The sequence below is a fragment of the Molothrus ater genome, chromosome 25 (genome assembly GCF_012460135.2).
Source record: "Molothrus ater isolate BHLD 08-10-18 breed brown headed cowbird chromosome 25, BPBGC_Mater_1.1, whole genome shotgun sequence".
NCBI classification, from domain to species: domain Eukaryota; kingdom Metazoa; phylum Chordata; class Aves; order Passeriformes; family Icteridae; genus Molothrus; species Molothrus ater.
This window is the reverse complement of record NC_050502.2, coordinates 5,418,537-5,441,289: the sequence shown is the minus strand read 5'-3', so window position 1 is coordinate 5,441,289 and position 22,753 is coordinate 5,418,537. Positions and strand designations below refer to the sequence as shown.

The 22,753-nt window shown below is 51.2% G+C and overlaps 1 protein-coding gene across 9 annotated transcripts in view; it reads right to left on the bottom strand.

Annotated features, from left to right (window-relative positions):
* ANKS1A (ankyrin repeat and sterile alpha motif domain containing 1A) overlaps positions 1 to 22,753 on the bottom strand; it is a 73,913-nt gene that overhangs the window by 11,924 nt on the left and 39,236 nt on the right. For 8 of the 9 annotated variants that reach the window (XM_036398187.1, XM_036398188.1, XM_036398189.1 and 5 more), the window contains 2 exons: positions 13,648 to 13,714; positions 10,118 to 10,224 (listed from right to left, as the gene is read on the bottom strand). In XM_036398187.1, coding sequence (XP_036254080.1) covers positions 10,118 to 10,224; positions 13,648 to 13,714 — 174 coding nt within the window. Of the gene's footprint in view, positions 1 to 10,117; positions 10,225 to 10,330; positions 11,990 to 13,647; positions 13,715 to 22,753 lie in introns of those variants that run through there. The other variant, XM_036398196.2, reaches the window with a different exon arrangement.

The window sequence follows — 22,753 nt, the reverse complement described above, 5'->3', positions numbered from 1 at the left end:
CCAATTAAGGCCGGCCTCAGGGAAGGTGAGGGCAGGTGAGATTGCCAGGCACCCTCCATAAAGGGCAGCAAGGGTTTCCTGCCCCTTCCCATCCGTGCTTTTTGTAGGATTTCAGCACGTGTGCTTTGCTGAGTGCTACCTGCTTTAAATGCAGCTGCCCTAGAGCAGCCTCCTCCCGAGCGTGTCCTTGCTCCTGGCCATGCCAGCAGCTGCTCTGCTCCTCCTGCCATTTCCATGGCAGGTGTGGTGACAGCAGAGCAGCGTGGCACATGGCTCCCCACCCAGGAGCTGCCCTTCCCTCGGCCACAGAGGGATTAACAGCAGAGATAAGAGATGCCCAGAGATCTCTCTGCAGCCCAGCCTAGGCATTTAGCAAACAGCAAATGAGCAGTGGGTGGCAGGAGGCAGAGCCCTCAACACCCCCTGATGGGGCTCCTCTGCCTCCACCTCCCCTGGCAGCTCAGATCCCACACACTTCATTCCAGGAGAGCAGAGCCTGAGCTGACAGACACGGCACAAAGGCATTTATTTGTCTGAGAGTTGTTTAAACAACAGAAGAGTCAGTGCTAAATGGCTCTGCAGCCAATGGGGAGGGGTTCATTCCGTGTTTTCCCCCAAAGGCCAGTTCACAGACTGTGCCAGTCGGGGCCACTGTGCTGGGAAGAGCTTCTGCCACTGCCCCAGAGCCCCTGTGCACAGCAGACCATGGCCAGACCCCTCTGCCCTGCACCCCAGAGCCTGTGAGCGAGGCCAAGGGACACCAGGGGCTCACCTGATGGAACCACAGCACATGAACTGTTCTGTGCACCCCTCAAGTGCACAAAATCAGTGAGTAAGAACAGGCAGGTTGCTGCTGAAAGCTCCAGGCTGCCCATTTGGTGCACAAGCTGCAACTCTTGGACTGGGAACAAACTCCCAGCGATTAACAGGAGGAGCTGCTGCTGCCAGGGCAGTGACCTCTGGCTGGTGGGCAGCAGCATCCCACCAGAAAGATGGAAACATCCCCTCCCCTTTCTTGTTCATGAATTTTAAGCCGAAGAGCCACATTTAATGTGCATTCCTGTAACAGCAGGGGATGTGTGCTCGGCTCTGGGGAGGAGGGAAGGGATTAGTGGGGATTAACTCCCCTGACAGACACCTCACCTGGCAGGATGTGTGTGAGGAATTCATCTCCCAGAGAGAGATGGCTTGGAAAGGGCTTTTTCAAATGGACAAAGAGGGCCAGAGCAAGTGATGGGATTTCTCTCACAGCTTTGGAAAGCAAAGTATTACTGCCCTGTGAGGGGGAGGAACAGGGAGGGACTGAAGTGCCCACAGCATGGCACACCTCAGGTACCTGGAATCTGCAGTGCCCAGTGCCTGGGCCTGCTCTGCTCCCTTGACCTGCCCATCTCGGTGCTGTGTGGCTCCATCCCCCTGCAGAGAGCCAGGGCTGAAGCTGGGGCAGTGCAGGAAGATGCTGGCAAGGGCAGAGCTCACAGCCAGCCCTGCCCTTGGTGCCACCAGGACAGCAGGAACAGTCAGCAGCCAAATGAGCTGTGACAATGGCAATGAGTAATTTTCATGTATAAAAACTACACAAACTTGCTGATCCTATTTACACTTTCACTCATGCTCACTTCCAGTGTTGAGCCCTTTTTGGTACTAATCCCTTTGGCATGGCCACGATCCCACATGAGCAGCACAGAGCTGGTGGCTCTCACTCTCCCACAGGGCACCAGTGCCAGCCCCAAGGCAGGGCAGTAGGTGTCCTCCCACCTTTGGCATCTCAAATTCAAAGAAAATTGCTTGCTCTGTAGCAAGGATAGAAGGTAGTTAAACACTGTGAAGCCTACAGCTTTCCCCTGCACTCCTTATTTTTATGTGTCACATGAAATTCCCTCAGTGGCAGTCTGTATTCTCTGGGTACTTAACAAGGATAGACAAAGCATAGCAGCTCTGAACAAATCATTCCAGCCCCTGGTGCAGGAGAAATGTCCTTCAAACCCATCTGGATTTCAACTCCCATGCAAAACAATAATCTGCCACTAAAAGAGAGAATTAAATACAAAGACACTGGAGATCTTTTAACCTTTGCCAGCCACATAGAGGAGCCAGACTTTAAACCTGTCTGCACTCAACACAGCCTCAGGCAAGAGCCAAGGAGCAGAGCTGCTCTGCAGGGGTTTGAGCCAAAGGTTCCCTTTGGTGCTGGCCACAGGGCAGCAGATGCCACCTCCCAGTGCCCCTCTGAGGGCACAGGGCAGCCCCAGCTCCCACCAGCCCCTCCCCAGGTCCTCTGAGGACGGGCTCAGTGAGGAGAGCAGGGCTCCAGGATGTGCTCTGCCATCAGCCCAGTCCTCCAGGAGCCTCCAGCAGCAGCCTCAGAGATGCCAATTACAATCTAAAAAGACTTTTTTCTGATTTCATTCCTTGTGACAAGTGCTTTTACCTTGCATGTTCCTCCTGGGTGCCCCAGCTCCGTGGGGCTGAGCAGAGCCAGGGAGGCTCAGGGCTGGCCTGGGCCAGAGCTCTCCCTGTCACCCACATTTGGGGGCAGTGAGGGACACCCAACAGCTCCTCCACCCCAACATCTCACCAGGTGCTCTGTCAGGAACCAGCCCCACCTGGGTCAGCCAGGGAAGGTGAAATGCATTACCTGGGGCAGATGAACTCTGGCTGCTCAAAGAGCTGAAGCATCAGCCCAGTCAGACACTTGGAGCTGGGTAGGCTGAGTCCCACCCTGGCTCCCAGCTGGCACAGACTGGCTGCCAGGCAGGCAGAGGGCCCTTCATCCCCCAGCCTGGCCTTCAGCTTCCTCTGAGCCCCCTCCCTGGAGAGGCACCAATAGCCACCACCATGAGAGGACTCCTGACCCCTGTCCCTGCCCTCCACACCAGCCCAAAGGAGGGCAGGGATCTGCCAGTGACCCCTGTCCCCACTGGGAGCCCTGTGGGATGCTGGTGCAGCTGACCTGCCTGCAGAGACACGAGTTCTTGGAAAAAGGGCTGGCTTTGGTCACACCTCAGTGCCTGCACTGTAGTTAAACAGCCTGCGAGGCTCCAGGTTTCTCATTAAAGGAAGAAAAAACAGTCAGAGGTTATCTGGCAGAAGGCAGCGTCCCCTCCTGCTACCGAGGTGACCCCAAAGTGACTGAGCCAAAGGCAGCGCTGCTGAAATCTGCCAGATTCCTCCTCCAGCAGGACACTCTGCAGGCACTTAAATACCCAATTTTCAGATGCTGCTTCCTCCCCAGAGCCTGGCATCCATCCATGCTCCTGTTCCAGCTAAGGAAGGGCCTGGGGCAGCGAGTGCTCCCTGCAGGACTCTGGCTGGGCTGGCAGCACAGGGACCCGAGGGCAGCGCTGCTGTGAGCACACCCTGCACGGGCAGGATGGCACCAGGATGGCACCAGGATGGGGCTGCTCCAGAAAGCAACAGATGCAAAACCCAAACACAGCACTCCCAGACTCCAAAGGCTCCTGCAGACACCCCAAGCAGAGAGACAGATGAAAGCTCCCTGTGCATACAAAGTGCACACAAAGCTCATTTTCTTTTTCCCCTCAGTGCATTCGAGACAATTTGCATCTTGTTGAAGATTCTGCTGTCACTGCTATTGCTCTGCTTTTGGCAGAGATGGAGAAAGGTCCAGCTCACAGCTGGGCACACCCAGATCTCAGAGCAGGGGGACCCCATTTGGTCATACAAATCTGTGTTTGTGATCCGTGGAGTTTGGTGCATTCCCTTAAAGGCATCTGCAGTCTGGGGTACTTGAGTGGAAAGCAGGGGACAGGATCTGTTTGGCCCCAGCTCTTCACAGAGCATCAGCAGGGAAAGGGGCTCATACACAAAACCCTACAATAAATCTGAGATTAGCACACAGCCACTTCATTTTTAATTTTCTTCCCCATGCAGACTGGCAGCGTGACAATGGCAACAGAGGGAATCGGTCATGGTTGTCAAGTTCAGGCAATTTTATTGAGAGAAAAAAAAATTAACTGCAACTTTAATGGTTTTTTTTTTAATGTTTATGGGGCCTGGAGCTACTAATGAATCAAACATAAGTATCCTCTAAATTGCCAGTTCTGGTCCACCCACTTTGCTCCTCAAAATCCACTCCAACCTCTCAGCTTCCCATGGAGTCCATTCCTATTATCCACGGAGCTTTGGAACAGCTCTGCCATTTCCCAAGATCCTCAAACTTCCTTCAACCCCAGATCCCTGCATGCCTCTGCTCTCACCATTCTCTTGCAGAGACAACCCAAACACCCCTACCATGGTGGACAAAGCACAGTCCTTGGGAACCTCCCAAGGACCAGCCAGAACCCACTGGGGAGATGTCAAACAAAATTCATTTAATTGAAGGAAGTGATTCCCACTTGGGGCTTGGCAGAGACCCTGACCCCAGGGTCCAACTCCCCTCTTAGGGGCTCATTTAGTGCTGCACAGTCAGTCTGGGGACACTGGCACATGTTCCTGGGGGCTGACAGCAGTGACCAAATCCAGAAACAGCCACCCAGAGCTTCTGCCCAGCTGAGGAGAGTTTGCTCCAGTTCCAGCCTGACACAGCCCAGGCATGGGCTACACAGAGCTCACCTGACTCTGCATCCCTGCACCAGGTGTGGTCAGGCCACGTTCTTGCTGTGTTTCAACAAGAGCAGATGCAGTAAAACCCCATCAGGGGTCTCTGGTGGCTCCTCACAGATCATTCCTGGGTGCAAACAGCTACTGGAATGTGTCAGAGCAGCTTTCCCCAAATGGCTACTATAAAATGACAAGTTCTATATGAAAATAGAAAAAAGCTCAGGGGCAGACACATTCCCAGAGCATGTCCAAAGCCTGGCTGCTGCCCAGGGGACCAGCAGCTGCGTGCCAAGCTGGGCCATTCAGAACTGGATCAGGCAGAGCTGAGTGACTGAGGACACAGGAGATGCCAGTGCTGCAGCAGGACAGGTACCAGGTGAGAATGAGGATTGTGCAGATGTCAGCCCACACCCAAATCCCAGGATATGAAGAGCAAAGGAGACCTGGCTTTGTCAGATGTGGCCTGGAAGGCACGAGAGGCACCGAGCTCAGCTCACACCGCAGCCAAGGTGAGCCAACCTGAGCCAAGGCCTCAACTCCACATTTATCCTGGCTTTTGCCTGCACACACAGAGAGGAGAAGGGAAGGAAAGGCTGTTCTGTTAGTGAACAACACCACAGGCCAATCTAACATGGCCCTGAATTGCATTGAATCACATTAATGTCAGTACTCTAAATTATTTGCAGACACCCCGTTCTTCCACCACCATCATTTTTCTACCACTTCTCCCCAATTATAAAAAAATAAATAAAATCCCCCAGAGGAGCCCAGGGCACTACACACTGAGAACAGATTTCCCTTTCTGACGCTGTCTCATTGAATCAGCATTAGCTGCTTTCCACACACTCCATGGGAATCCAGGCTTGAACAATAAAAAAAAAACCCATAAAAATAGTTTATGTTCTCTTTTACCTGCTCGTTTGTGAATCAAAATATCTTTGAACTGAATAAGAAGTTCAACTCCAGAACACTGGTACCACTGCCAGAGCACGCGGGGTTTGCCCTTCTCAGATGTCAGCCCAGGGGAAGCTGTGGGGCAGCAGCAAGATCCCACCCTCCAGGGAAGGGAAAAGCTTTTGCAAGCATCTCAGATACATTTATGGGATCTGTGGGATCACAAAACACCGTGTGAGGGAACAGGTAATGGCATTTCCTTCCCACTTCTGTGGAGGAATTCCGCCATCAGTTATTGCAATTCCTTCTCATTACAGTGGCCACGTCCTTCCCCTCTCCAGACAGGCACAGTCCAGCCTGCTGTTTCCCTGGGTTAATCTCTGCTTGCTGCAGGGACCAGGAATGCACTGGACATCCCAAAATCAATTTCCTGTGCATTTTGGACTTCCCAAAAGGGGCATCTGTGGCAGATGCACTGGTGAGCACAGCAGACATGATGGGGCCAAGCTCCAGGAGCAGCAGAATCCCTCTTGGTCCATATTCCTGTGATTCCTGTGACATTTTTCCTTCTCTCCCAGCTCATTGCCCACCAAGGACAATTAAGTCCATTTATTGTGCACTTTTCTGGATGACACTTTTCACTCAGTGCTGCAGTTTTGTGATCTGACCTTTCATTCCCCTCCTCTGGTGAGGGATGAGGCAACGGGGCTCCTGGAACTCGGCGCACGCCACGGGGCCGCGTTCCTCCACGTGGGAGGCAGCAGTGCTGCTCCTCCTGGGTGGTGGGCTGGGCACTCCTGGTTCACTGGAGCTGTTCACATTTGGCAGGCAATGCTGCTGAGGGTTTTATCCTACTTGCAGAGCTGGATTTTTGCTAAGTCAAGGACAGCACAGCCACTGCCAGCAGCTTCGCCGCGGTTGTGTTCGCCCAGCGCACAAATAAACTTTCCCCTCTGATGAAGGAATCCCAGCAGGCTGCAGAGCAGAGGAGGAGGATTGGAAGCACTATCTCCACTTGAGCTGTTCCTAATCCCAGCTGCCTGCCCAGGCTGCTGCCCAGTTCCAGCTCCATATGAAAAGCAGCAGCTGAGTGTCCCAGTCTGAGAGCCCCGTGGCAGTGGTGCTGGCCATGAAGGTCACTTGGTGGCAATGCAGAGGGTGAGGGAAAGAAGCTGCTGTCTTGGACAGTGGGGGTTTGTGCTTGAGAGAGGCAGAATAACAGGGAAAGCCTCTTCCCTGCCTTGTCCACAAACAGAATGTGGCTACTCTAGGAAACTTGAAGGGAATAAAAGAAATTCCTGCAGACACAGAGATGTGGCCCAATATGCAGAGGTGGGACGAGAACTCCAGTGTTTTGGAAAGCTAAGCTACCTAAATTCACCTTTTATCACCTCTTTCTCCCTCAACCAAGCCAAAAGATTACACAATCCAAGATCTGTGTAGACTTTGGTCCCTTCCCAGGAACACACAGAGGGACGAGGCACTCCAATGTCACGTCACATCCATGTTCCAAAAATCCTCCTGACTTGTGCCAGCAATACCCACCCCTGAGTGAAGCCAGTGCTTGATCAAGACCAACTTTGTCCCAGATGCAGAGCTCGAGTTCCCAGGAGCAGAGAGAAGGCTCCAGAGCACCTTTTCCTTCCACAGCACAGCCTGTGAGACACTCATGGCTCCCACTGTCACCTGCAGGAGCTGTGGGTCCCCAAGTCCCTCTCAGCTGTTGGCCAGCAGACCCCAAGAGGAGCAGGACCCTCCCTGCTGCCCACTCCAGCTGCAGCCTGTCCAGTGAGGCAGCCAGCACGTGTCTGGAGCACAGCTAATCCCCTAATCCCCAGTTCCTGGAGTTCTGAAAATAACAGAATTATTATTTTTGGAAACAACACATGTTTCTGCCTTCCTATATTAACATCTAATTAAGAAGCCAAATATATTTACAGAGCACTTTTAAAACTCCCTTTACACACAGTGTGCTCATGAATCACTTCCCTACCTGGGGGTAAAGGCTCTTGTGACATGGGGCATAGATTAACACAGGAGCCAGCTGAAAACACCCAGGGAATCAGAAATTCCTGAAAGCAGACCCAGCTGCAGTACAGGCCACCAGGGCTCCAGCAGCCCCAGGCTGAGTCTCTCACAAACCCTGTCCCACCCTGGGGGTAAACAGGGCACTTTAAACCCTGGTTCTCCAGTGAAGAACAGCACCAGGCACCTGGTGCTTTGTCAGACTGTTTTTAACCCTCCTCTGAGTTGTTATCTACTACAGGCTGAGTATCTTCCTCAGTAATTAAAGGGCTCTTTTAGGACACTGCCCTGCTCTGTAGCTGCACCATCTCTACACACTGAACACTCTTCCCTTGCAAAGCTCCTGATTTGCTCCCCAAAAGCACCTGGGGACCCCAGAGCAAAGGGACCATCCTGGCACACCAGAACACCCTGCAGCTCTCTGAGCAGGGAGCAATGCAAAGCAAAATCCAGCACAGAAAACACTTTTCATATCAAAAGACTCCAATTTCCTAGTTTGGGCTACTAAAACTTAATTAACCTTGTAACCCACCTGGTGATTTGCAAGGCATTACCCAGCGTTCTTTGGACTTTGAAATATTGAACACAGTGAGGCCCTAAGAGGGACTAATCCTTTCATAGAAACTGTTCAATTTCAGGAAATTAACACTCTCAGTTTGGAATATTCTCTGTTAGAGACTGGATGGGCAGCCAATAAAGCAATGGTTGTGCAGAGAAGAGGACTGGGCAGCCCAGCACTCAGAGCTTGGTGTCCTGAGCCCCTGCTCTGCCCAGCTTCAGTGTTCACAGCAGTTTTAATAATTCATCCAAAAACATCAAAAACACCACTAGAACCAAATTAACTACCTGTTCCTCACTTGTGCTCCATCTGAAGGTTTTGCTCCCTCAACACCAGAAGCTGAAGGCAAGGAACAACACAGAGGGAAAAGATTCTAAATAATTCAACTTTCCTGCTGTGCTAATGTATTAGCTTGAAGTTCTCAGGGCTGGGATGAATGGATTTAAAGCCAGGGTTGGCACGGGTGCCAGGGTCAACTCCCTAGGAAAGGAGATAAGCAGCAAAATGGAAATCAGCTGGGCTTTGCACAAAATCTTTGAGAAATTATTTGACCTTTTAAATTTAAGAGGAATGAGCAAATGAGTGTCCCATCCCCTGAATCCAGCAGCAGCCAAGTGCTGCACTGGGAGCAGCCATCCAGCACTGGACAGGGGAGAAAAACATCCAGCCATGAAGAGAGCAAATCCTGCCACGTACCCAACACCACCACACAGAGGGACACACACACAGGAACCTCTGCTGCTGGAGTTTTGAGATGAGTGGGGTCCATCACAGCCGGGCAAGCAAGGGAAAGGTGTTTAATCTGAAGCTGCTGGGAGAGAGCTGCCACCGACCCCACAATGATCACAGATCCCTCAGCAGGGGATCCCAAGAGGATCTACAAGGTTATTTCATTTAAATTTGTTGTGACATCTCCAAACAGCCCCAGCAGACACAGGGATGCTGAACCCTCACACATCCCTGGCCAAGAGTCCACTGGGGTTTGTGACAGGCTGGGTGGGACACGGGGTGAAAACCACAGCAAACCCCAGCCCTGGAGGGGAGCGTTGAGGGGAAGGGAAAGCAAAGGGCCTGGCTGCTTGCTGTGGAGAGCAGGAGGCACAGCTGGATAGACCCCACAACACTTATCCTCCCGGCCAGGTAATTTTTTAAAGTATAATTACACCCTGCCTTTAAGCAGCCCAACAGATGCTGCTCAGGTGTGTCCTTCCTTGAGCTTCCAACCATGCCCTTTCCTGGCTTCCTGTCCCTCTCCAGCTGCCCCTCATACCCTTCCCACCAATGGTGGCCACTGTGTGCTCCCAAACCCCCTCACCCAGCTCACACCCTCCTGGTGTCACCTCTCTGCACTGTCCCCAGAAGCAGAGATGTCACCGTTCCTGTTCCAAGGCAGGATGCTGCATTAGCCAAAATTACTTTTCCAAGGTTTACATCCATTTTTTGTAACTTGCCAAACTTAGAGTCCACATTCAAAAGTATTTCTTTAAGCCATACAGGGAGGACCCCTCCTGCAGCACCAAGATTTTCCCTCTTGGCAGTTCATCCATCATTCCACACAAATTCTTGGATTTCTACACCGTGCTGCTTTAAGTTTCTAGACACTGGTTATTAAAACCCCTCAACCCTGAGCATTACCATGTCGTCATCATTAGGTTTCAGAGCCAACAGTGTCAGTGCAATTAGGTACAGCTCATTAACATACTGCCTGCATGCTCTGAGCAAGTACGATTCCAACAAGAGGTCTGTGCCTCCTTCACAGCCCAGAGCACAGACTGCTCAGGGCTTCCATCAAAACACTGGCGAATTTCAGTTCCCATTTCTGGAGTAAATTGCACAGTAAAGATTTAGCGGGCAGATGAAATAAAATTTTAGCGAGAAAACCAACAACACCTGAATTAAATGTGAAAACCCAACACAACCTTCATCTATTCCTTCTGCCCAACCTCCTACACCCCCCAACACCATCCTGGTGAGCAGCAGAACCCGGCTCTGCCCGGCGCCCACTCGGGGCATCAGCAAGGTGGGAAGCTTTGGCCAAGGCATCCCCCAGAGGCCGGGCTCCCTGGGGGCACTCACCAGGAAGCGAACATCATCAAAGCCATTCAGGAGCAGCTTGCTCTCGTACTGCTGCAGGCCGATGGACTCCAGCCACTCCCCGACGCTCTGCTCCAGCATCCGCGAACCTGACGAGAGAGGAATCGGCAGCCGCTTGAACAGCGAGAAACCGTTCAGGCGGTAGCAGCGGCACTCTGAGGAGGACAGATGGCATTGCCACATCATAGTCATTACCATAAAGAAACTCAAAAAATTATGCTCAGAGTACAACAAATCAGCGGGCTGACAATTCCTCTTGTGTGCACAGAGCATGGACAACGAGCTCGCGCTGCCTCGGTGGGCTCTGGGTGCAAATCTCACTGCAGTTCACACTCAGAAAAGAAACTCCTCGCCCGGGCAAAGATTCAGAGGCGCTGCTGGGGCGCTGAGATCACAGGCACTGCTGTCAGGGCTCGTGAGTTCCTCGCCAGGCAAGCACATGAAGCCCAACCCCATGGGGATGCGGATCCACTCCTCGGCTCAGCGGAAGGGGGCGGGAGGAGAGCAGCAAACTTCCACCCGAGGCATTCCCAGGCAGTCGCAGGTGTGAGGGAAGGGAGCGGAGCTGTGCCAGTCCTCTCATCCACACACCTCTGACACAGCCCCGGCTCAGCAGGGAGCACGGAGCAGCCTGAGAGGAAACAGCTTCATGCAGCCGAGCCAGCTCGGACACGGTGGATGCTCGGGAAAGCAGCAGGAGCCCAGGCAGAGCGGCTGGCCGCGGGAAGACACGCAAGACAAAGGAAGCACAGACTGCAGCAGCGGAGAGGAAGGGCTTGTGCTCTTCCTCTCCAGAAGTCCTGAGAGAGGCAAACCATGGCAGGGGCTTGGTCTCGCCGTTTCTGTGTTATGGGGACCCCAGGCTCATGTCTGGCAGCCCTGGCTCTGTCATTTACCAGCGATCCGATCGCTCGGCATTCCAGCACGCTGCCCGGACCTCTTGGCATTCCAGCACGCTGGCCCCAGAGAGCCCAGCCCCACCTCTGCACCGTGTGACAGCACAGCCAGGACGGTTCTCACCCAACACTGCTGGTCCTGCCAGGTGTTGGGCACGCACCTGGATTTGCCCTTCCTTCATTTTCTTCAGCCGAGCGCAGCCGCCGCACGGAGCCCCTCGCTCAGACAGGGAGCAGCTCTGCAGGAAGGAGGCATTTCGGTTCCCTGCTTCCGAGCCCACAGCAAAAGGAAAAAAGCAAATGCAAGCACAGTCTCTCCTCTTCCTGCAGCAGCTCAAGTCCGAGCCATGCCCTGGCACCTCCCCCTCAGCCTCTGATAAAGGAGATTCCTCACAACACCTATGGAAGCCCTGGCAGATGAACTCTCCCTTCTCTCATCCCTGGGATGAGTCCAGTGACTTGTTACTCTCCTCTAGTAAAGCTCAAGACCTTAAGTATGACCGAAAAAAAAGTTCAGAGATCTCCTTTTCATCAGGGAATTTGCTGTGCGAGACAGGCAGATTTCCAGGCTCCCTGGCACGTCTGTTTCCAGCATGGATGCAAAGAAAAGGATGATCAGGAGACCCCCGTTTGCTTCCTTTGAACCTTCAGGTCAGCTGAAGCAGTTTGGTACCTTCCAGCCATCCCTCCCCACTGTGCTGCAATGCTGCACACGCAGAGCTCACGGTGTCACCTGCAGATCCCTGGGGTAATTCCTGCTCTCTGCTCCCGGGGGTTGCTCCCGTGCCGGTATTCGGGAGCGCCGGCCGGTCCTTCCAGCGCCGAGATCACAAAAGGCTTCTGCCTCCCTGCCCTGAGCCAGCCCATGCCCCGGGAGAGCAGCTCAGCCCGGACTGTGTGCCAGGAGCTCCCTCTCGCCAGGTCTCCATCCTCCCCTCCATCCTTTATCCTTCCCCCGCCGGTCCCTGCACTCCGCCGGCTGCGGCGGCGGCTTTGTCTGAGCCGCGAGCCCCTCGCTGTCCCTCCCTTCTCCTCATCCTCTCCCCCCTCCCAGTGCTCCCACCCGCCGGGAGGGAGGCAGCGGCTCCGGAACTCTCCAGTGGAAATCACTGACTCCTCAGTATTTACTCGATGATGGACAACATGGCTTGGGGGTTTTAAAAAATGATGTCACAGGTTTGCTCCGACAGATCCAAGTGATTTGTGGCTGGCTCAGAATTAATTTATCAAGAGAGAGGTGAGGAAGTGCTTGCTGCCTACCACAGCATTCCTGGAAGCTGTTGGGGTATTGGCAGAGGGAATGAAACCACAGCAGCTCCTTCCTCAGAGGCTCCTGAATTTAATTTTTAAAATTATTTACTCTATTCAGCCTTTCATGCACCTGTAAATACATTTCTGTCTTCAAAAGGGAAACCTACAGTGATACCAAGTGCAGGTTTTCTGTTTACAAAACCCTTTCAAGTCATGACAAAAAGAAAAGAGGGAAATATTTGGGAGGATGGGGGTTTCCTTTAAAAACAGAACAGACACCTAAAACATCCCAGGCTGAAAATGAAGATGCCCCAAATACACCTGATATTTGTGTGTTACAAGGATGATACAAGAACAGAAGAATCATAGTACTTGTGCCCCCTGGCAAGATCCTGATCACAACTTCTGGCTGAAACAAACTCCTCTTTCTCAGCTCCATCCTTCCCGCTATGCTCCACATTCTGGAATCCTGCCTTTGCTCTGCAGGAGCCCTGGCTCTGCCTCCCTCCTCCATGTCAGACCTTTCCCTGCTGCTATTGATCCATCACAGCCTGAACCGGTGCGGGGAGGGCTGTCAGAGCAGGGAGCAAACCCACACAGCTTCAACTCCTCTGCAAAGCCATCTGATCCTGGAATGCAGAGCCTGAATCAGGCTGAACTCCCACTGGGAACAGTGGGTTCCTCCTCACCTAAGCAAAAACCTGAGTGACAAATGGATATGAGGTGAGCTCTGTCACAGCCCGTGTGAGCTGTGTGTGCAGATCTGTATTAGCATCTCATCAGGAGGAGCTGCTGCCCATCCAGAGCCAGGGCTGTTCTGCTGCAGCAGGCTGGAGGTGAAGGATTTAAAAGGACAGAATCCCCTGTGGTGGCAGCTCTCCAGCAAGCTTGAGTTCAGCTTTTGCTCATGACTCAACGGCAGAGAAGGGAATTCACATTTTAAGGGCGGTCCAAGAGCCTTTTTCAGTGGGTACCTGCAGGTGCACCCAGAAATGCCCAGTCCCTGAGGCACCTGGCAGATCAGCCACATGCAAAGGGCATGGCCACCATGGCACACACACTGACCCACACTGGCACCATCCAGCCCTGCTCAGCACAGCTGCTGCCCTCAGGGAAAGAGCTGGGAGGAAAATCCTGCAGCTGCATTCTGTAAAATCACAGGAATCTTCCCAAGGAGTGTAGAATTAAAATTGCTGGCAGCAGCATTGAGCATCATGTGGGAACCCAGGTCTGCTCCTCCTGTGCCAGAGCATTCCTCTCCCTCCCAGAGCCAAAGCAGGTTAAAGACATCCACACACAGGAGCCAGCACCTTGTTTGTGTGCAGAGCACAGCCAGGACAGACAGACACATGCTGGGTACACTACCTGAGATCCTGTGCTGCTCCTGGGAAAAGTCAATGCCTTCGCCGATGGAACTCATGATCTTTTCAATCTGGAAAGAAATAAAAAAAAAAGAAAATGTTACATTATTAATAAAGCTTCAGGAAAAGGTAAAAGCAGCTCAGGATTTCACCTCCCACGTGACAGCTGAAGAAATGCAGGAAAGGATGTTAAGGTATCTCTGAACCAGAAGAGGTACCCTGAACACCCTGCCTGGGCAGTCTTTGTTGGGATGGATGGATCAGAAGGGATATGGAGAGGTTGAGGCTCTGCAGAGCCTTCCCTTCCACAACTTGCCAGTGCCTGGAAATAAAAAGCTTCAACAAAAGCATCCCCCAGCAGAGCCTGGGGGTGAGAGGGAGCCCCAAACTCCTCCCTCACCCTGCAGGAGCACACAGCCCCCTACACCAGCAGTGAAACTGCAGCAATGCTGTCACCCCCTCCTTCCCAGCAAGCAGACTGGGAGCTCAGCTTCCCCACACTCTGGTTTGTTGGGCATTTTTGTTTTGGCTTGATTTATTTGTTAAACCACCACATTTCCCAATGCTATGCATGGAACAGGTGATTCCAAAGGGCTTGAAAACAGATTGTGTGGGAAAACAGCATCATGGGGCAAATGCCTGAAGGACCCGGGAGAGGGAGCAGGAGACAGCTCCATCAGGAAAGGATGGACAGACAAACCTCAGGCAGTGAGGAAGAAAAGGTTCAAACTCTGCTGGAATGGGTCTGAGTCCTCTTAAGAGCTGCACAGAAATGGCTGCATTTGCCACACACACAAAAGAATAAATTAATGCAGGTTGAAATTCCCAGTGAACTTTCAGGAGACTTCCTTAAATGAGAAGAGAAACTTTTCAAGCAATTCTTGGGCAGAATTAGTAAATTGAGGCTTCCAATGCAGTGGTGCAGAGGGAGAACTGACAATTCCCAGGTTAGTTTGTAAGAGGAAAGACTTGAGAAACTGCAGCTCAGCTGGTCAGTTCAGACCCTTCAATACTCAGCTCTGAACTCCACTGTTGCCCAAAGAGAACACACTTGAGAGGCTCAGGGCTTGTTGGTTACCCCAGTCTTCAGTCTATAACTGAGCAGAAAATAAAATTAAAAAAAAGAAAAAAAAAATGCCTCCAGTAAGATTCCCAAAAGGAAATCTCCCAAGTAAACACACCCCTGTGAGGCACTTCTGAGTAGCTGCTGCTGAATGCAAAGTGACTGGCCACAGAGTGGGGGAATAGACCTCAACTCTTACTCAACTTTTTTTCTCCTGGTCATTTAAGGACATACTTGGGGAAGGAGTCCAAGTTGCCCTGGATTTCACCCCTGGCTCCCAGTGTGATGCTGTGTTTGGTGCAGCTGCATGACTCCCCACTGCTGTGAGGAGCTCCTGGGGATGCTGCAAGGGGCTGGATCTGCCTGCCATGCACCCTCAGGGGCAGCTTGGAGCTGAGCTCCACCAGAGAGGGGTCTTGGTGAAACCAAAAAAGCTCTTGCAAGGCAGATCTCCAGGAAGCCTCTCCTCCTGCAGGGAGCAGCAGGCACTGCACTTGGCAGGGTTAAATCTCACCAGGGACCAGGCAGTGCTGTGAGCTGTAACAGCTTCTAAGGATGTAGGTCCTCTGCCCCTGGAAAACCATGAGGATGAGCTCCTCTACAGGCCTTGAAATACAATTAACACCCATTTACTGGGTTTGATTTGAAAATCAGCCTGGGAAAACAATCAGAAACTCCAGAAGTTTGAGGACATTAAACTTTGCAGATTGGTGTTCATCAGTTCCAGGACAAGGAACATCTCTGAGCTGGAGCTGCTCTTGTACCTTGTCTGGGAATCTCTAGCTGGATTCAAATTGCAAATTAACCTTGAGGCCAAGTTCCTTTGTTTCCATTGTGCTGCTCTCTCCTAATCTGAGAGAGATTTGATGCTGTCCAGGCTCAGCCCCCAGCACTGCCAGCTCTGCAGTCCCAACCCTGCCTTGAGGACTTGCAGGTGCCTCTGAAGCACTGAAACACCCACGACCTTTTCCTCAAAAGCAGGGAATTGCCTTGTGCTATATAAAACTGAATGGAAATTAAACAATCACGTGGCAGAGGATTTACCTTTCCCTCCTTTGCCAAATGCTGGTCACAGTCAGGCACAGTCCCAGCTATTACCATTGCTGCAGAGGGAAATCCTGCCCTGCCCTCAGCTCTCCACGAGAAACAAACACCTCAAACAGACTCACACAACACTTCAAACACGGGTTTATGGCTGACCAGCCTGATTTAACTGTTAGGAGGCTGCAAAGAGAAGCATGAGGGAAGGACAAACCTAGAGAGGGAACCACTGCTTTAGAGCATCCCATGCTCTGCAACCTTTCCTCATCTGCACTCCAGCATGGACACGGGGCTGAAGAGAAGATACCTTGAAAGTAGCCTACACTACAGTGTTTTAGGCTGTCCTTTCCCACTGGTTAATTATTAAAATACAAAAATACCATGTTTAAATATAGCACTGCAGCTCAGACTTAGTTGTAGCCTGAACACACAGTTCTGATTTGTTTTGGCTTAACCTGTATTTTTCCACTGAAGCACCAAGTGCCCATCTCTGGTTGTGCTGTGGGGTTGATTTTGGGTGGGGATTTTATGGTTTATTTATTTTGCAGCCACAGAAATAAAACCATAAAATGCTTCCACCCTCTAAATTAATACAGCCATATCTGTTATCCCTGATGCAGAGGGGCAGTGGCTCCACGTGGGACAGACAGGGAGCCCTCAAACCCCAGCAGGGAAGGAGAAACTCCTGCACAGCTGAAGTACTCTGGGAAAAGGAAAGGCTGCAAGGAGAAGAGAGTGTCCCTCATTAACCCCACAGCAGGAATGTGCCTGGAAGGAGCTGTGGAGCAGTTACCAGAATTGGAGCTCTTGGATTTATTTTCACATTTGCCTACATTTGGTGAGAGACACAAACGCCCCAAAAAAAGGAGCTGGGTGTGGCTGAGAGTCCAGCCAGGGCTGGGGCGAGCTCTTCCAGGCAGGCAGGGAACATAGCAACTGGCCAGTGCCTCCAAAACAGAGCCTGACTCAAAACAAACCATCCTGAGCACAGTTCTGCTAGCAGAGGAAGAGACATTTGTTTGGAGAAGGCCAGCAAGGCCAAGCCAGCCTCGTGGCATGCTGAGGTCTGTCCTGCTGCAGGACAGGAGGAGAGTCCTGCACAGTAATTCCCTACCTCACAGTGCTCATGGCAGCAGCAGCCAATGGCTCTTACATGGGCAGGATGTCTCCTCTTCTCTGACCCCACAGCTGTGCAGAGGGCAGTGACCCCCCTGTCCCCAAGCTCACACAGTGCCATGGCCATGCAGAGGCTCTGCTCCACAGCCAGCCCCATTCCACACCCTGCCCTGATGGATGCCATGGTGTCCATACTGATCTCTCCAGCCCAAAGCCACAGCTCAAGTCTGAAGCCAGTGAATCCATTGAGGCTGAGGGCCATTAAAGCAGCCCCAGTGCTTTTGTCCCAGGATAAAGAGCTCCACACAACACAGGGTAGGAGCCTCATTTGGGCAGCACCAGAGTGACCATCGCTTTGTCAGGGTGACACTCACCCAGTCTTGGAGGGACCTTGATGCTCCTGGAGCTTTCTGAAAGGGGCTTGATAAAACCTCACCTTACACTCACCACCAATGCAAATGCACAAGTTTGTTCTCAGTCTCTGCACGCAGCACCAGAGACTGCCAAGGACACAGCAAGGTCACCCTGACAGAACTAAAATCACAGAATCCTCAAACACTTTGGGTTGGAAGGGACCTTAAAGCTCATCCAGTCCCACTCACTGCCATGGGCAGGGACACCTTCCACTATCCCAGGGTGCTCCAAGCCCTGTCCAGCCTGGCCTTGGACACCTCCAGGGATGGGGCAGCCACAGCTGCTCTGGGCACTCTGTGCAAGGGCCTCTCTACCTTGTGTGGGTCAATGTCTTCTGCTTCCTCTGTGGCCCCTTCCCAGATTGGCAGCTCAAAAATCACCAGTGATTCCTGAGCAGCAGAAGAGGACCTGCAGTGCACCTGCACAGGCCTCAGACTCTGGGCAGTGAAGTTACTCAAATAAAGGTCTGTAATTAAATAAAACCACACAGAACCAAGCACACACTCTCTGCCATATGGAGGGCATTAGTGCACTATAATGACACCCTGCAGCAGGAGTATAATTAAGAATATAGCAGGATTCCCATTATAAATCCTTATTACTGAGGGTTCATAACCTACTGTACAAACCTGCCTGGGGCTCAGGCTCAGCACACAAGAGCAGCTCCAGCAGCAGATTTCAGTCTCAAAAGCTACTTACAAAGTTGGGTGGAAAGGTTATCAGTCTTTTAAATTTCTGCAATTCCAGGAGAGTGTCAGGAGTTAAGACTTCATTATTTCCAAGCTTTAACAGCTGGGGGATGGGGCAGATTTGGTTTCAAATCATAATAAAAAAGAACCCCCAAACAAGCTGCTTCTACAGTTTCAAACCCCTCTGAGCACAAGAAACCCCCAGTGATGATGTGAGCAGCCCCATCACAGCCCAGCAGGTCAGCTCTAAACTCCAGGGGAGAACTATGGGCATGTGAGGTTGGCAGATGATGCTGGGGCAGCACAGAATCACTGACATTTCCATTCTGTACCAACACCACAGCAAACCTCACATCGCTGACTGATCCTGAACCCCTAAAGGAAGAAGGGAGGCTGCTCAGACTCAGCTGGGATATATCCTGGAGCAGAAGAACAGCAGGATTGCAGCACCCACCAGCATGTCTGAAAGGGATGGAGCAAGAGTGGGATCTGGGATGATACCTGCTGACTCCTTAATACAGGTACAGATCTGCAAAATTTGGATTTGGGCCATGAATCTCATTTCTAGGTTGGTGACAGCCCATAAACCACTTCTGGTTCAGTTTATGATGCTCCAGCTTCTGTTCTCCCATTGCCATCCCATGGAGCACATGGCTCAAATTTCACTGCTCAATATATTCCATGTCTCCAAAAGACACCAGCCTGTATGAACTCAGCATAACAAACACCAGAGGCCTGGAAAACATAATGCTCCATTTATTAATTCAAAGCTAAACTGCACCAGGCAGTTGTTCACGGCACATTTGAGCACTGGTACCCAGAGCTGCTGTGCTCCATCCTCCCCCAGCAGCCTTCCACAGCATAGAGACTTGCTGAATTTATTTCAAATCATTCTGCAAGTGTTCACCAGTGATAAAGGCAAACACATTTTCTGGCTTAATATGGTCTCTGAGAAATTCATTTGGATGGGGACCAGGGCCTGTTGCTTCACGCCACTCTCCAGCCTCTGTTTTTGTACAAATCCCAAAGTTACAAATCCAAACACGTACCAAAAGGAACTCATGGTATAAACTTGAATTTCACAACAGTGTGGGATGGATCTGCAGCATCACAGCCCTCCAAATATCAATGTTGTTTTGACAAACAGTAAAATCCAACACTGACATGATAAAGAGAATGGCCAAATGTAGCAACACAACTGCCCACAGCAGGGGAGAGTTTTACAGTATTGTTTCCTGCAAATATCTATCATTTTGCTTTCAAATGCTACCTTTTTTAACTGCAGTCTTATATGGAAACTTTTAGATTTCCAAAACCAGGTCGCTGGTTTCACTGGCCTCTGGTTTAAGTGGCAAACTGAACTCTCTTTCCAGGTACTGATCTTTGATAGCTTATTTAACTGGACAAAGGCTGCTCTGAGTCACAATAAAAAAGGCAAAGCCCCCAGAAAGGCTTGAATCAATTCACTGTCTTTCCATATTCCTGCATCCTAACACAAACCCCAAAGCAACATAAGGCTCTCAAGCAAGGCTGGCTCTGGCCTGTGGGACAGAGCAGTGAAGCTGCTCCAGGCTGGAGAGAGAGATTTAAAGACATTTTTTAAAATAAAAGCTTCAGAAGTGCTGGAAGATGCGACGTAAAGTGGAAGAGAACATAATGAAGGACTGGATTTAGTAAGGACACTGCGGCCGGACATTTCTGTTCCTGAAAAACAAAAATGTCCCCAAAATGCCAGTGCTCACAAGGCTGTTACATAACCTAAACAGCCCATCATTCTCACAAGAATCAAAAGCTCCTGATTCACAAATATTGAGTTCACACACTTGAGAAGCTCCAAGAAACACACACAGAGGTGGACGGAGCTGCTGCACTGGCAAATATCACCCCTCTTGTGTCCACCCCTGGCTGCTGGAACAAAGCATGCCTGGTCTTTACATTGGCCTTTCAGCACACAGGTTTTCCTGTCCAACCAGTAAATTGTCTTACACTGGCTTGGATTGGCTTAGTTCCACATTGGCTCAGGGTTCCAACAGGCTGGGACTTCGCAGCACATTTAAAAATGGTGGAAACACAAAAGCTTTCACTTCAAAAAGTTCATCAGGCTGGAGGAAATCTCACCACTGGGGGCAAAGAGAAGAGATTGGACATGAGGGATGATGTAAGAATTCCTGACCTTAGCACAGGAAAACCAGGAGGAAACATTGGGATCTGGAGACAATAGAATAATCAGCCCAATAATTAAGCTGATTAAGAGCCTGCTGGCCATGCTTGGTTAGCAGAATCAAAACCAAAAATACTGACCCTACTACTGCTCCTGCCCTAGACAAAAGTGAATTACAACTGCTTCAGGCAAAGGGGGAACTGCAATGTGAGCCGAGGGCAGGGGACACCCAGGAACAATTGAAGCCACCCTGCCTGGTCCCTCAGCCAAACCCAGGGCAAGCTGAGATTTGAACACCTGAACCAAGAGAATAAATGAAACATTTTGGGAGGCAGAGCTTTTACACACCATGCAATTTCACCAGGCACAAAAGCAGCAGCTCTTCCTGAGTAACAAGGGGAATATTTGCATTTTCTTTCAAGGGTGCTGGCTGGCAGCTCTGAATTTCAACTCCTGGGTGTTTCAAGGCAGTGGCAGGTTTTGCATCAAAAGCTTTCCAGAAAGTTTGACATTTCAATGCAAATGTTGTTAATCCTCCACAGTGAGCCTGTAATTAAGACACTGATTCCACAGGGTACTGCAGCACCCAACAGTCCAGACAAGGTTTAAAGGCACCCACAATCTCCATCAAGTTCCTTCCCAGCTGCAAGCCTGAGGTGGAAGCACCACAGATGTGCCATCTGCTCCTGGCACCCATCCTTAGGGGACATCACCAGCCCCAAAACGGGTCAGGAACTGGTGAACCACCACATCCATGGTTACTGCAGATGCAAAGCATTCCTTTCACAGGAGACACGGAGCACCACTGCAGTTAGTCATCAGAGATGAATGTCCAGTGCCATAATTAGCTACAGAATATTCATTAGTTCTTCAACTAATTCACTTGGGAGAAAAAAAAAAAAACAAAACTGGTGGACTGTGCACCTTATTTTTTCTAAAAAATCTAAAGTGATGGGCATGTTTTATTCAGTTCCCTAAATTTTTTTTGAAGGATGTTTAATCTCTTCCTAGGAGCACTTAGCTCAGAACACAGAACTACAACCTCATTTTGTGAAATGGGTACCAGAACCTCCAAAATTCAAATTCAGCATTGGAACAGATGACTTGACAGCAGGCAGCTGGAAGTGGAGGATGTCAGGAGCCAGGTCTGAGGCTAATTCCCAGCAGCCTTCCTTGTTCTTTGCCCTGATCATTTAACAGATCATTTTTCTTACCAGCACCTACCAGGCAGAAGAGCAGCCCCAGACCTTGACTGCAGAATCCCTGCTCAGAGCCTGGAGCATGAACCAGGCTGAAGGGCAGGTCTGGAGCTGCTCCAGAGAGCAGGAAGCCAGAGCAGAAGCAGATTAATCTGCCCTGAAAAGGGGGCTGGGGGCCAGAGCCCCCCTCCCTCAGAGATGCAAATCCAGGCTGTTCTGTACCAAACCCCCTGAGAGCTGCTGCTGCCCCACTCATCCCTGTCTGCTCAACACTCATGAGCCAATGATGAAAACCAAATCCATCACTTCAGCCCACAGACAGGTTTGGAAGGATTCAAATATTGATGCTGACTGAGAGCTGTATCCCCTCACACACCCCCTTGCCCCTACTCTGCTTCCCACCAGAGCAGGACTGAGCGTTTCCACTCCTCACGCCCTGGGCAATACCTGGATGTTGGATGTGGGAGTTTTTCTGCCCTTGCTCACACAGAAGTCCCACCTGGCAGCGGCTGCAGGGGGTCAGGAGCAGAGGGGACATGGGCTGAACGGGCTCCTGGACAGCACAGAGCACAAAGCAACACTCTGGGCCAGCTCCTTGGCACAGGGGAGCTGCAACTGGGAACAGGGATGAGCTTTGCCAAGTGAATAATTCCTTCCCCATCCCACCCTTCTGGCAAAGCCAGCACCACCTTCCACTTCCAACAAAGGGCATTGGCAGCACTCGGCCAGGGCAAGGCCGTGACCCTCTGCTCACAAGCAGCAGATTTTCTGTCCCCAGTCAGCCACCACAGCCCAGAGCAGGGTCAGCTCAGGCTCTGCTGCAGGTCTCATCTGTCCAGGGACAGCACAGATCCCTCCCCAAGCCCCTGTACCCTGCACAAACACACCTACAGCTGGCCAGGCCAGCAGGCAGAGTCCTCAGCTGGGAGAGCTGCACATGGATCACTTCCCTCAGTCACCTGCATCAAGGCCATTAAAATTAACAGAATAATATAAATCTGCCATTGTTTCCCCTCAGCACAGAGGGAAAGCCAAACCATTGTTAACAGGGGTGGCTCAACAAGGTTTATATTGCCCTGGTAAATGCAGAGGCTGCAAGTTGCATCCAATTCTAAGCAGTTGCATTATCCCATCCAGGGAACTAATTTGACACACAACCACAGAATTACATTTATGTTTAAATCTCACTGATGCCATTATGACCAGCCAGACTTTTTTAAAAGTGAGACCTGCCCCACTGCAGACAGATGGGAATTTTTCACATTCTTTCTGTGATTTCCTCACCTAAACATGAGAGGAAGGAAAAGCAGATTCCTCTCCTGGGGCTTGTCCGGCTGCCTCAGGGGAAATGAGGGATTTGTTTACAGGCAGGAGGAAGCAGCTCTGAGGGTTCATCTGAGCAGAGGAAGCAGAGGCAGTGCAGGCAG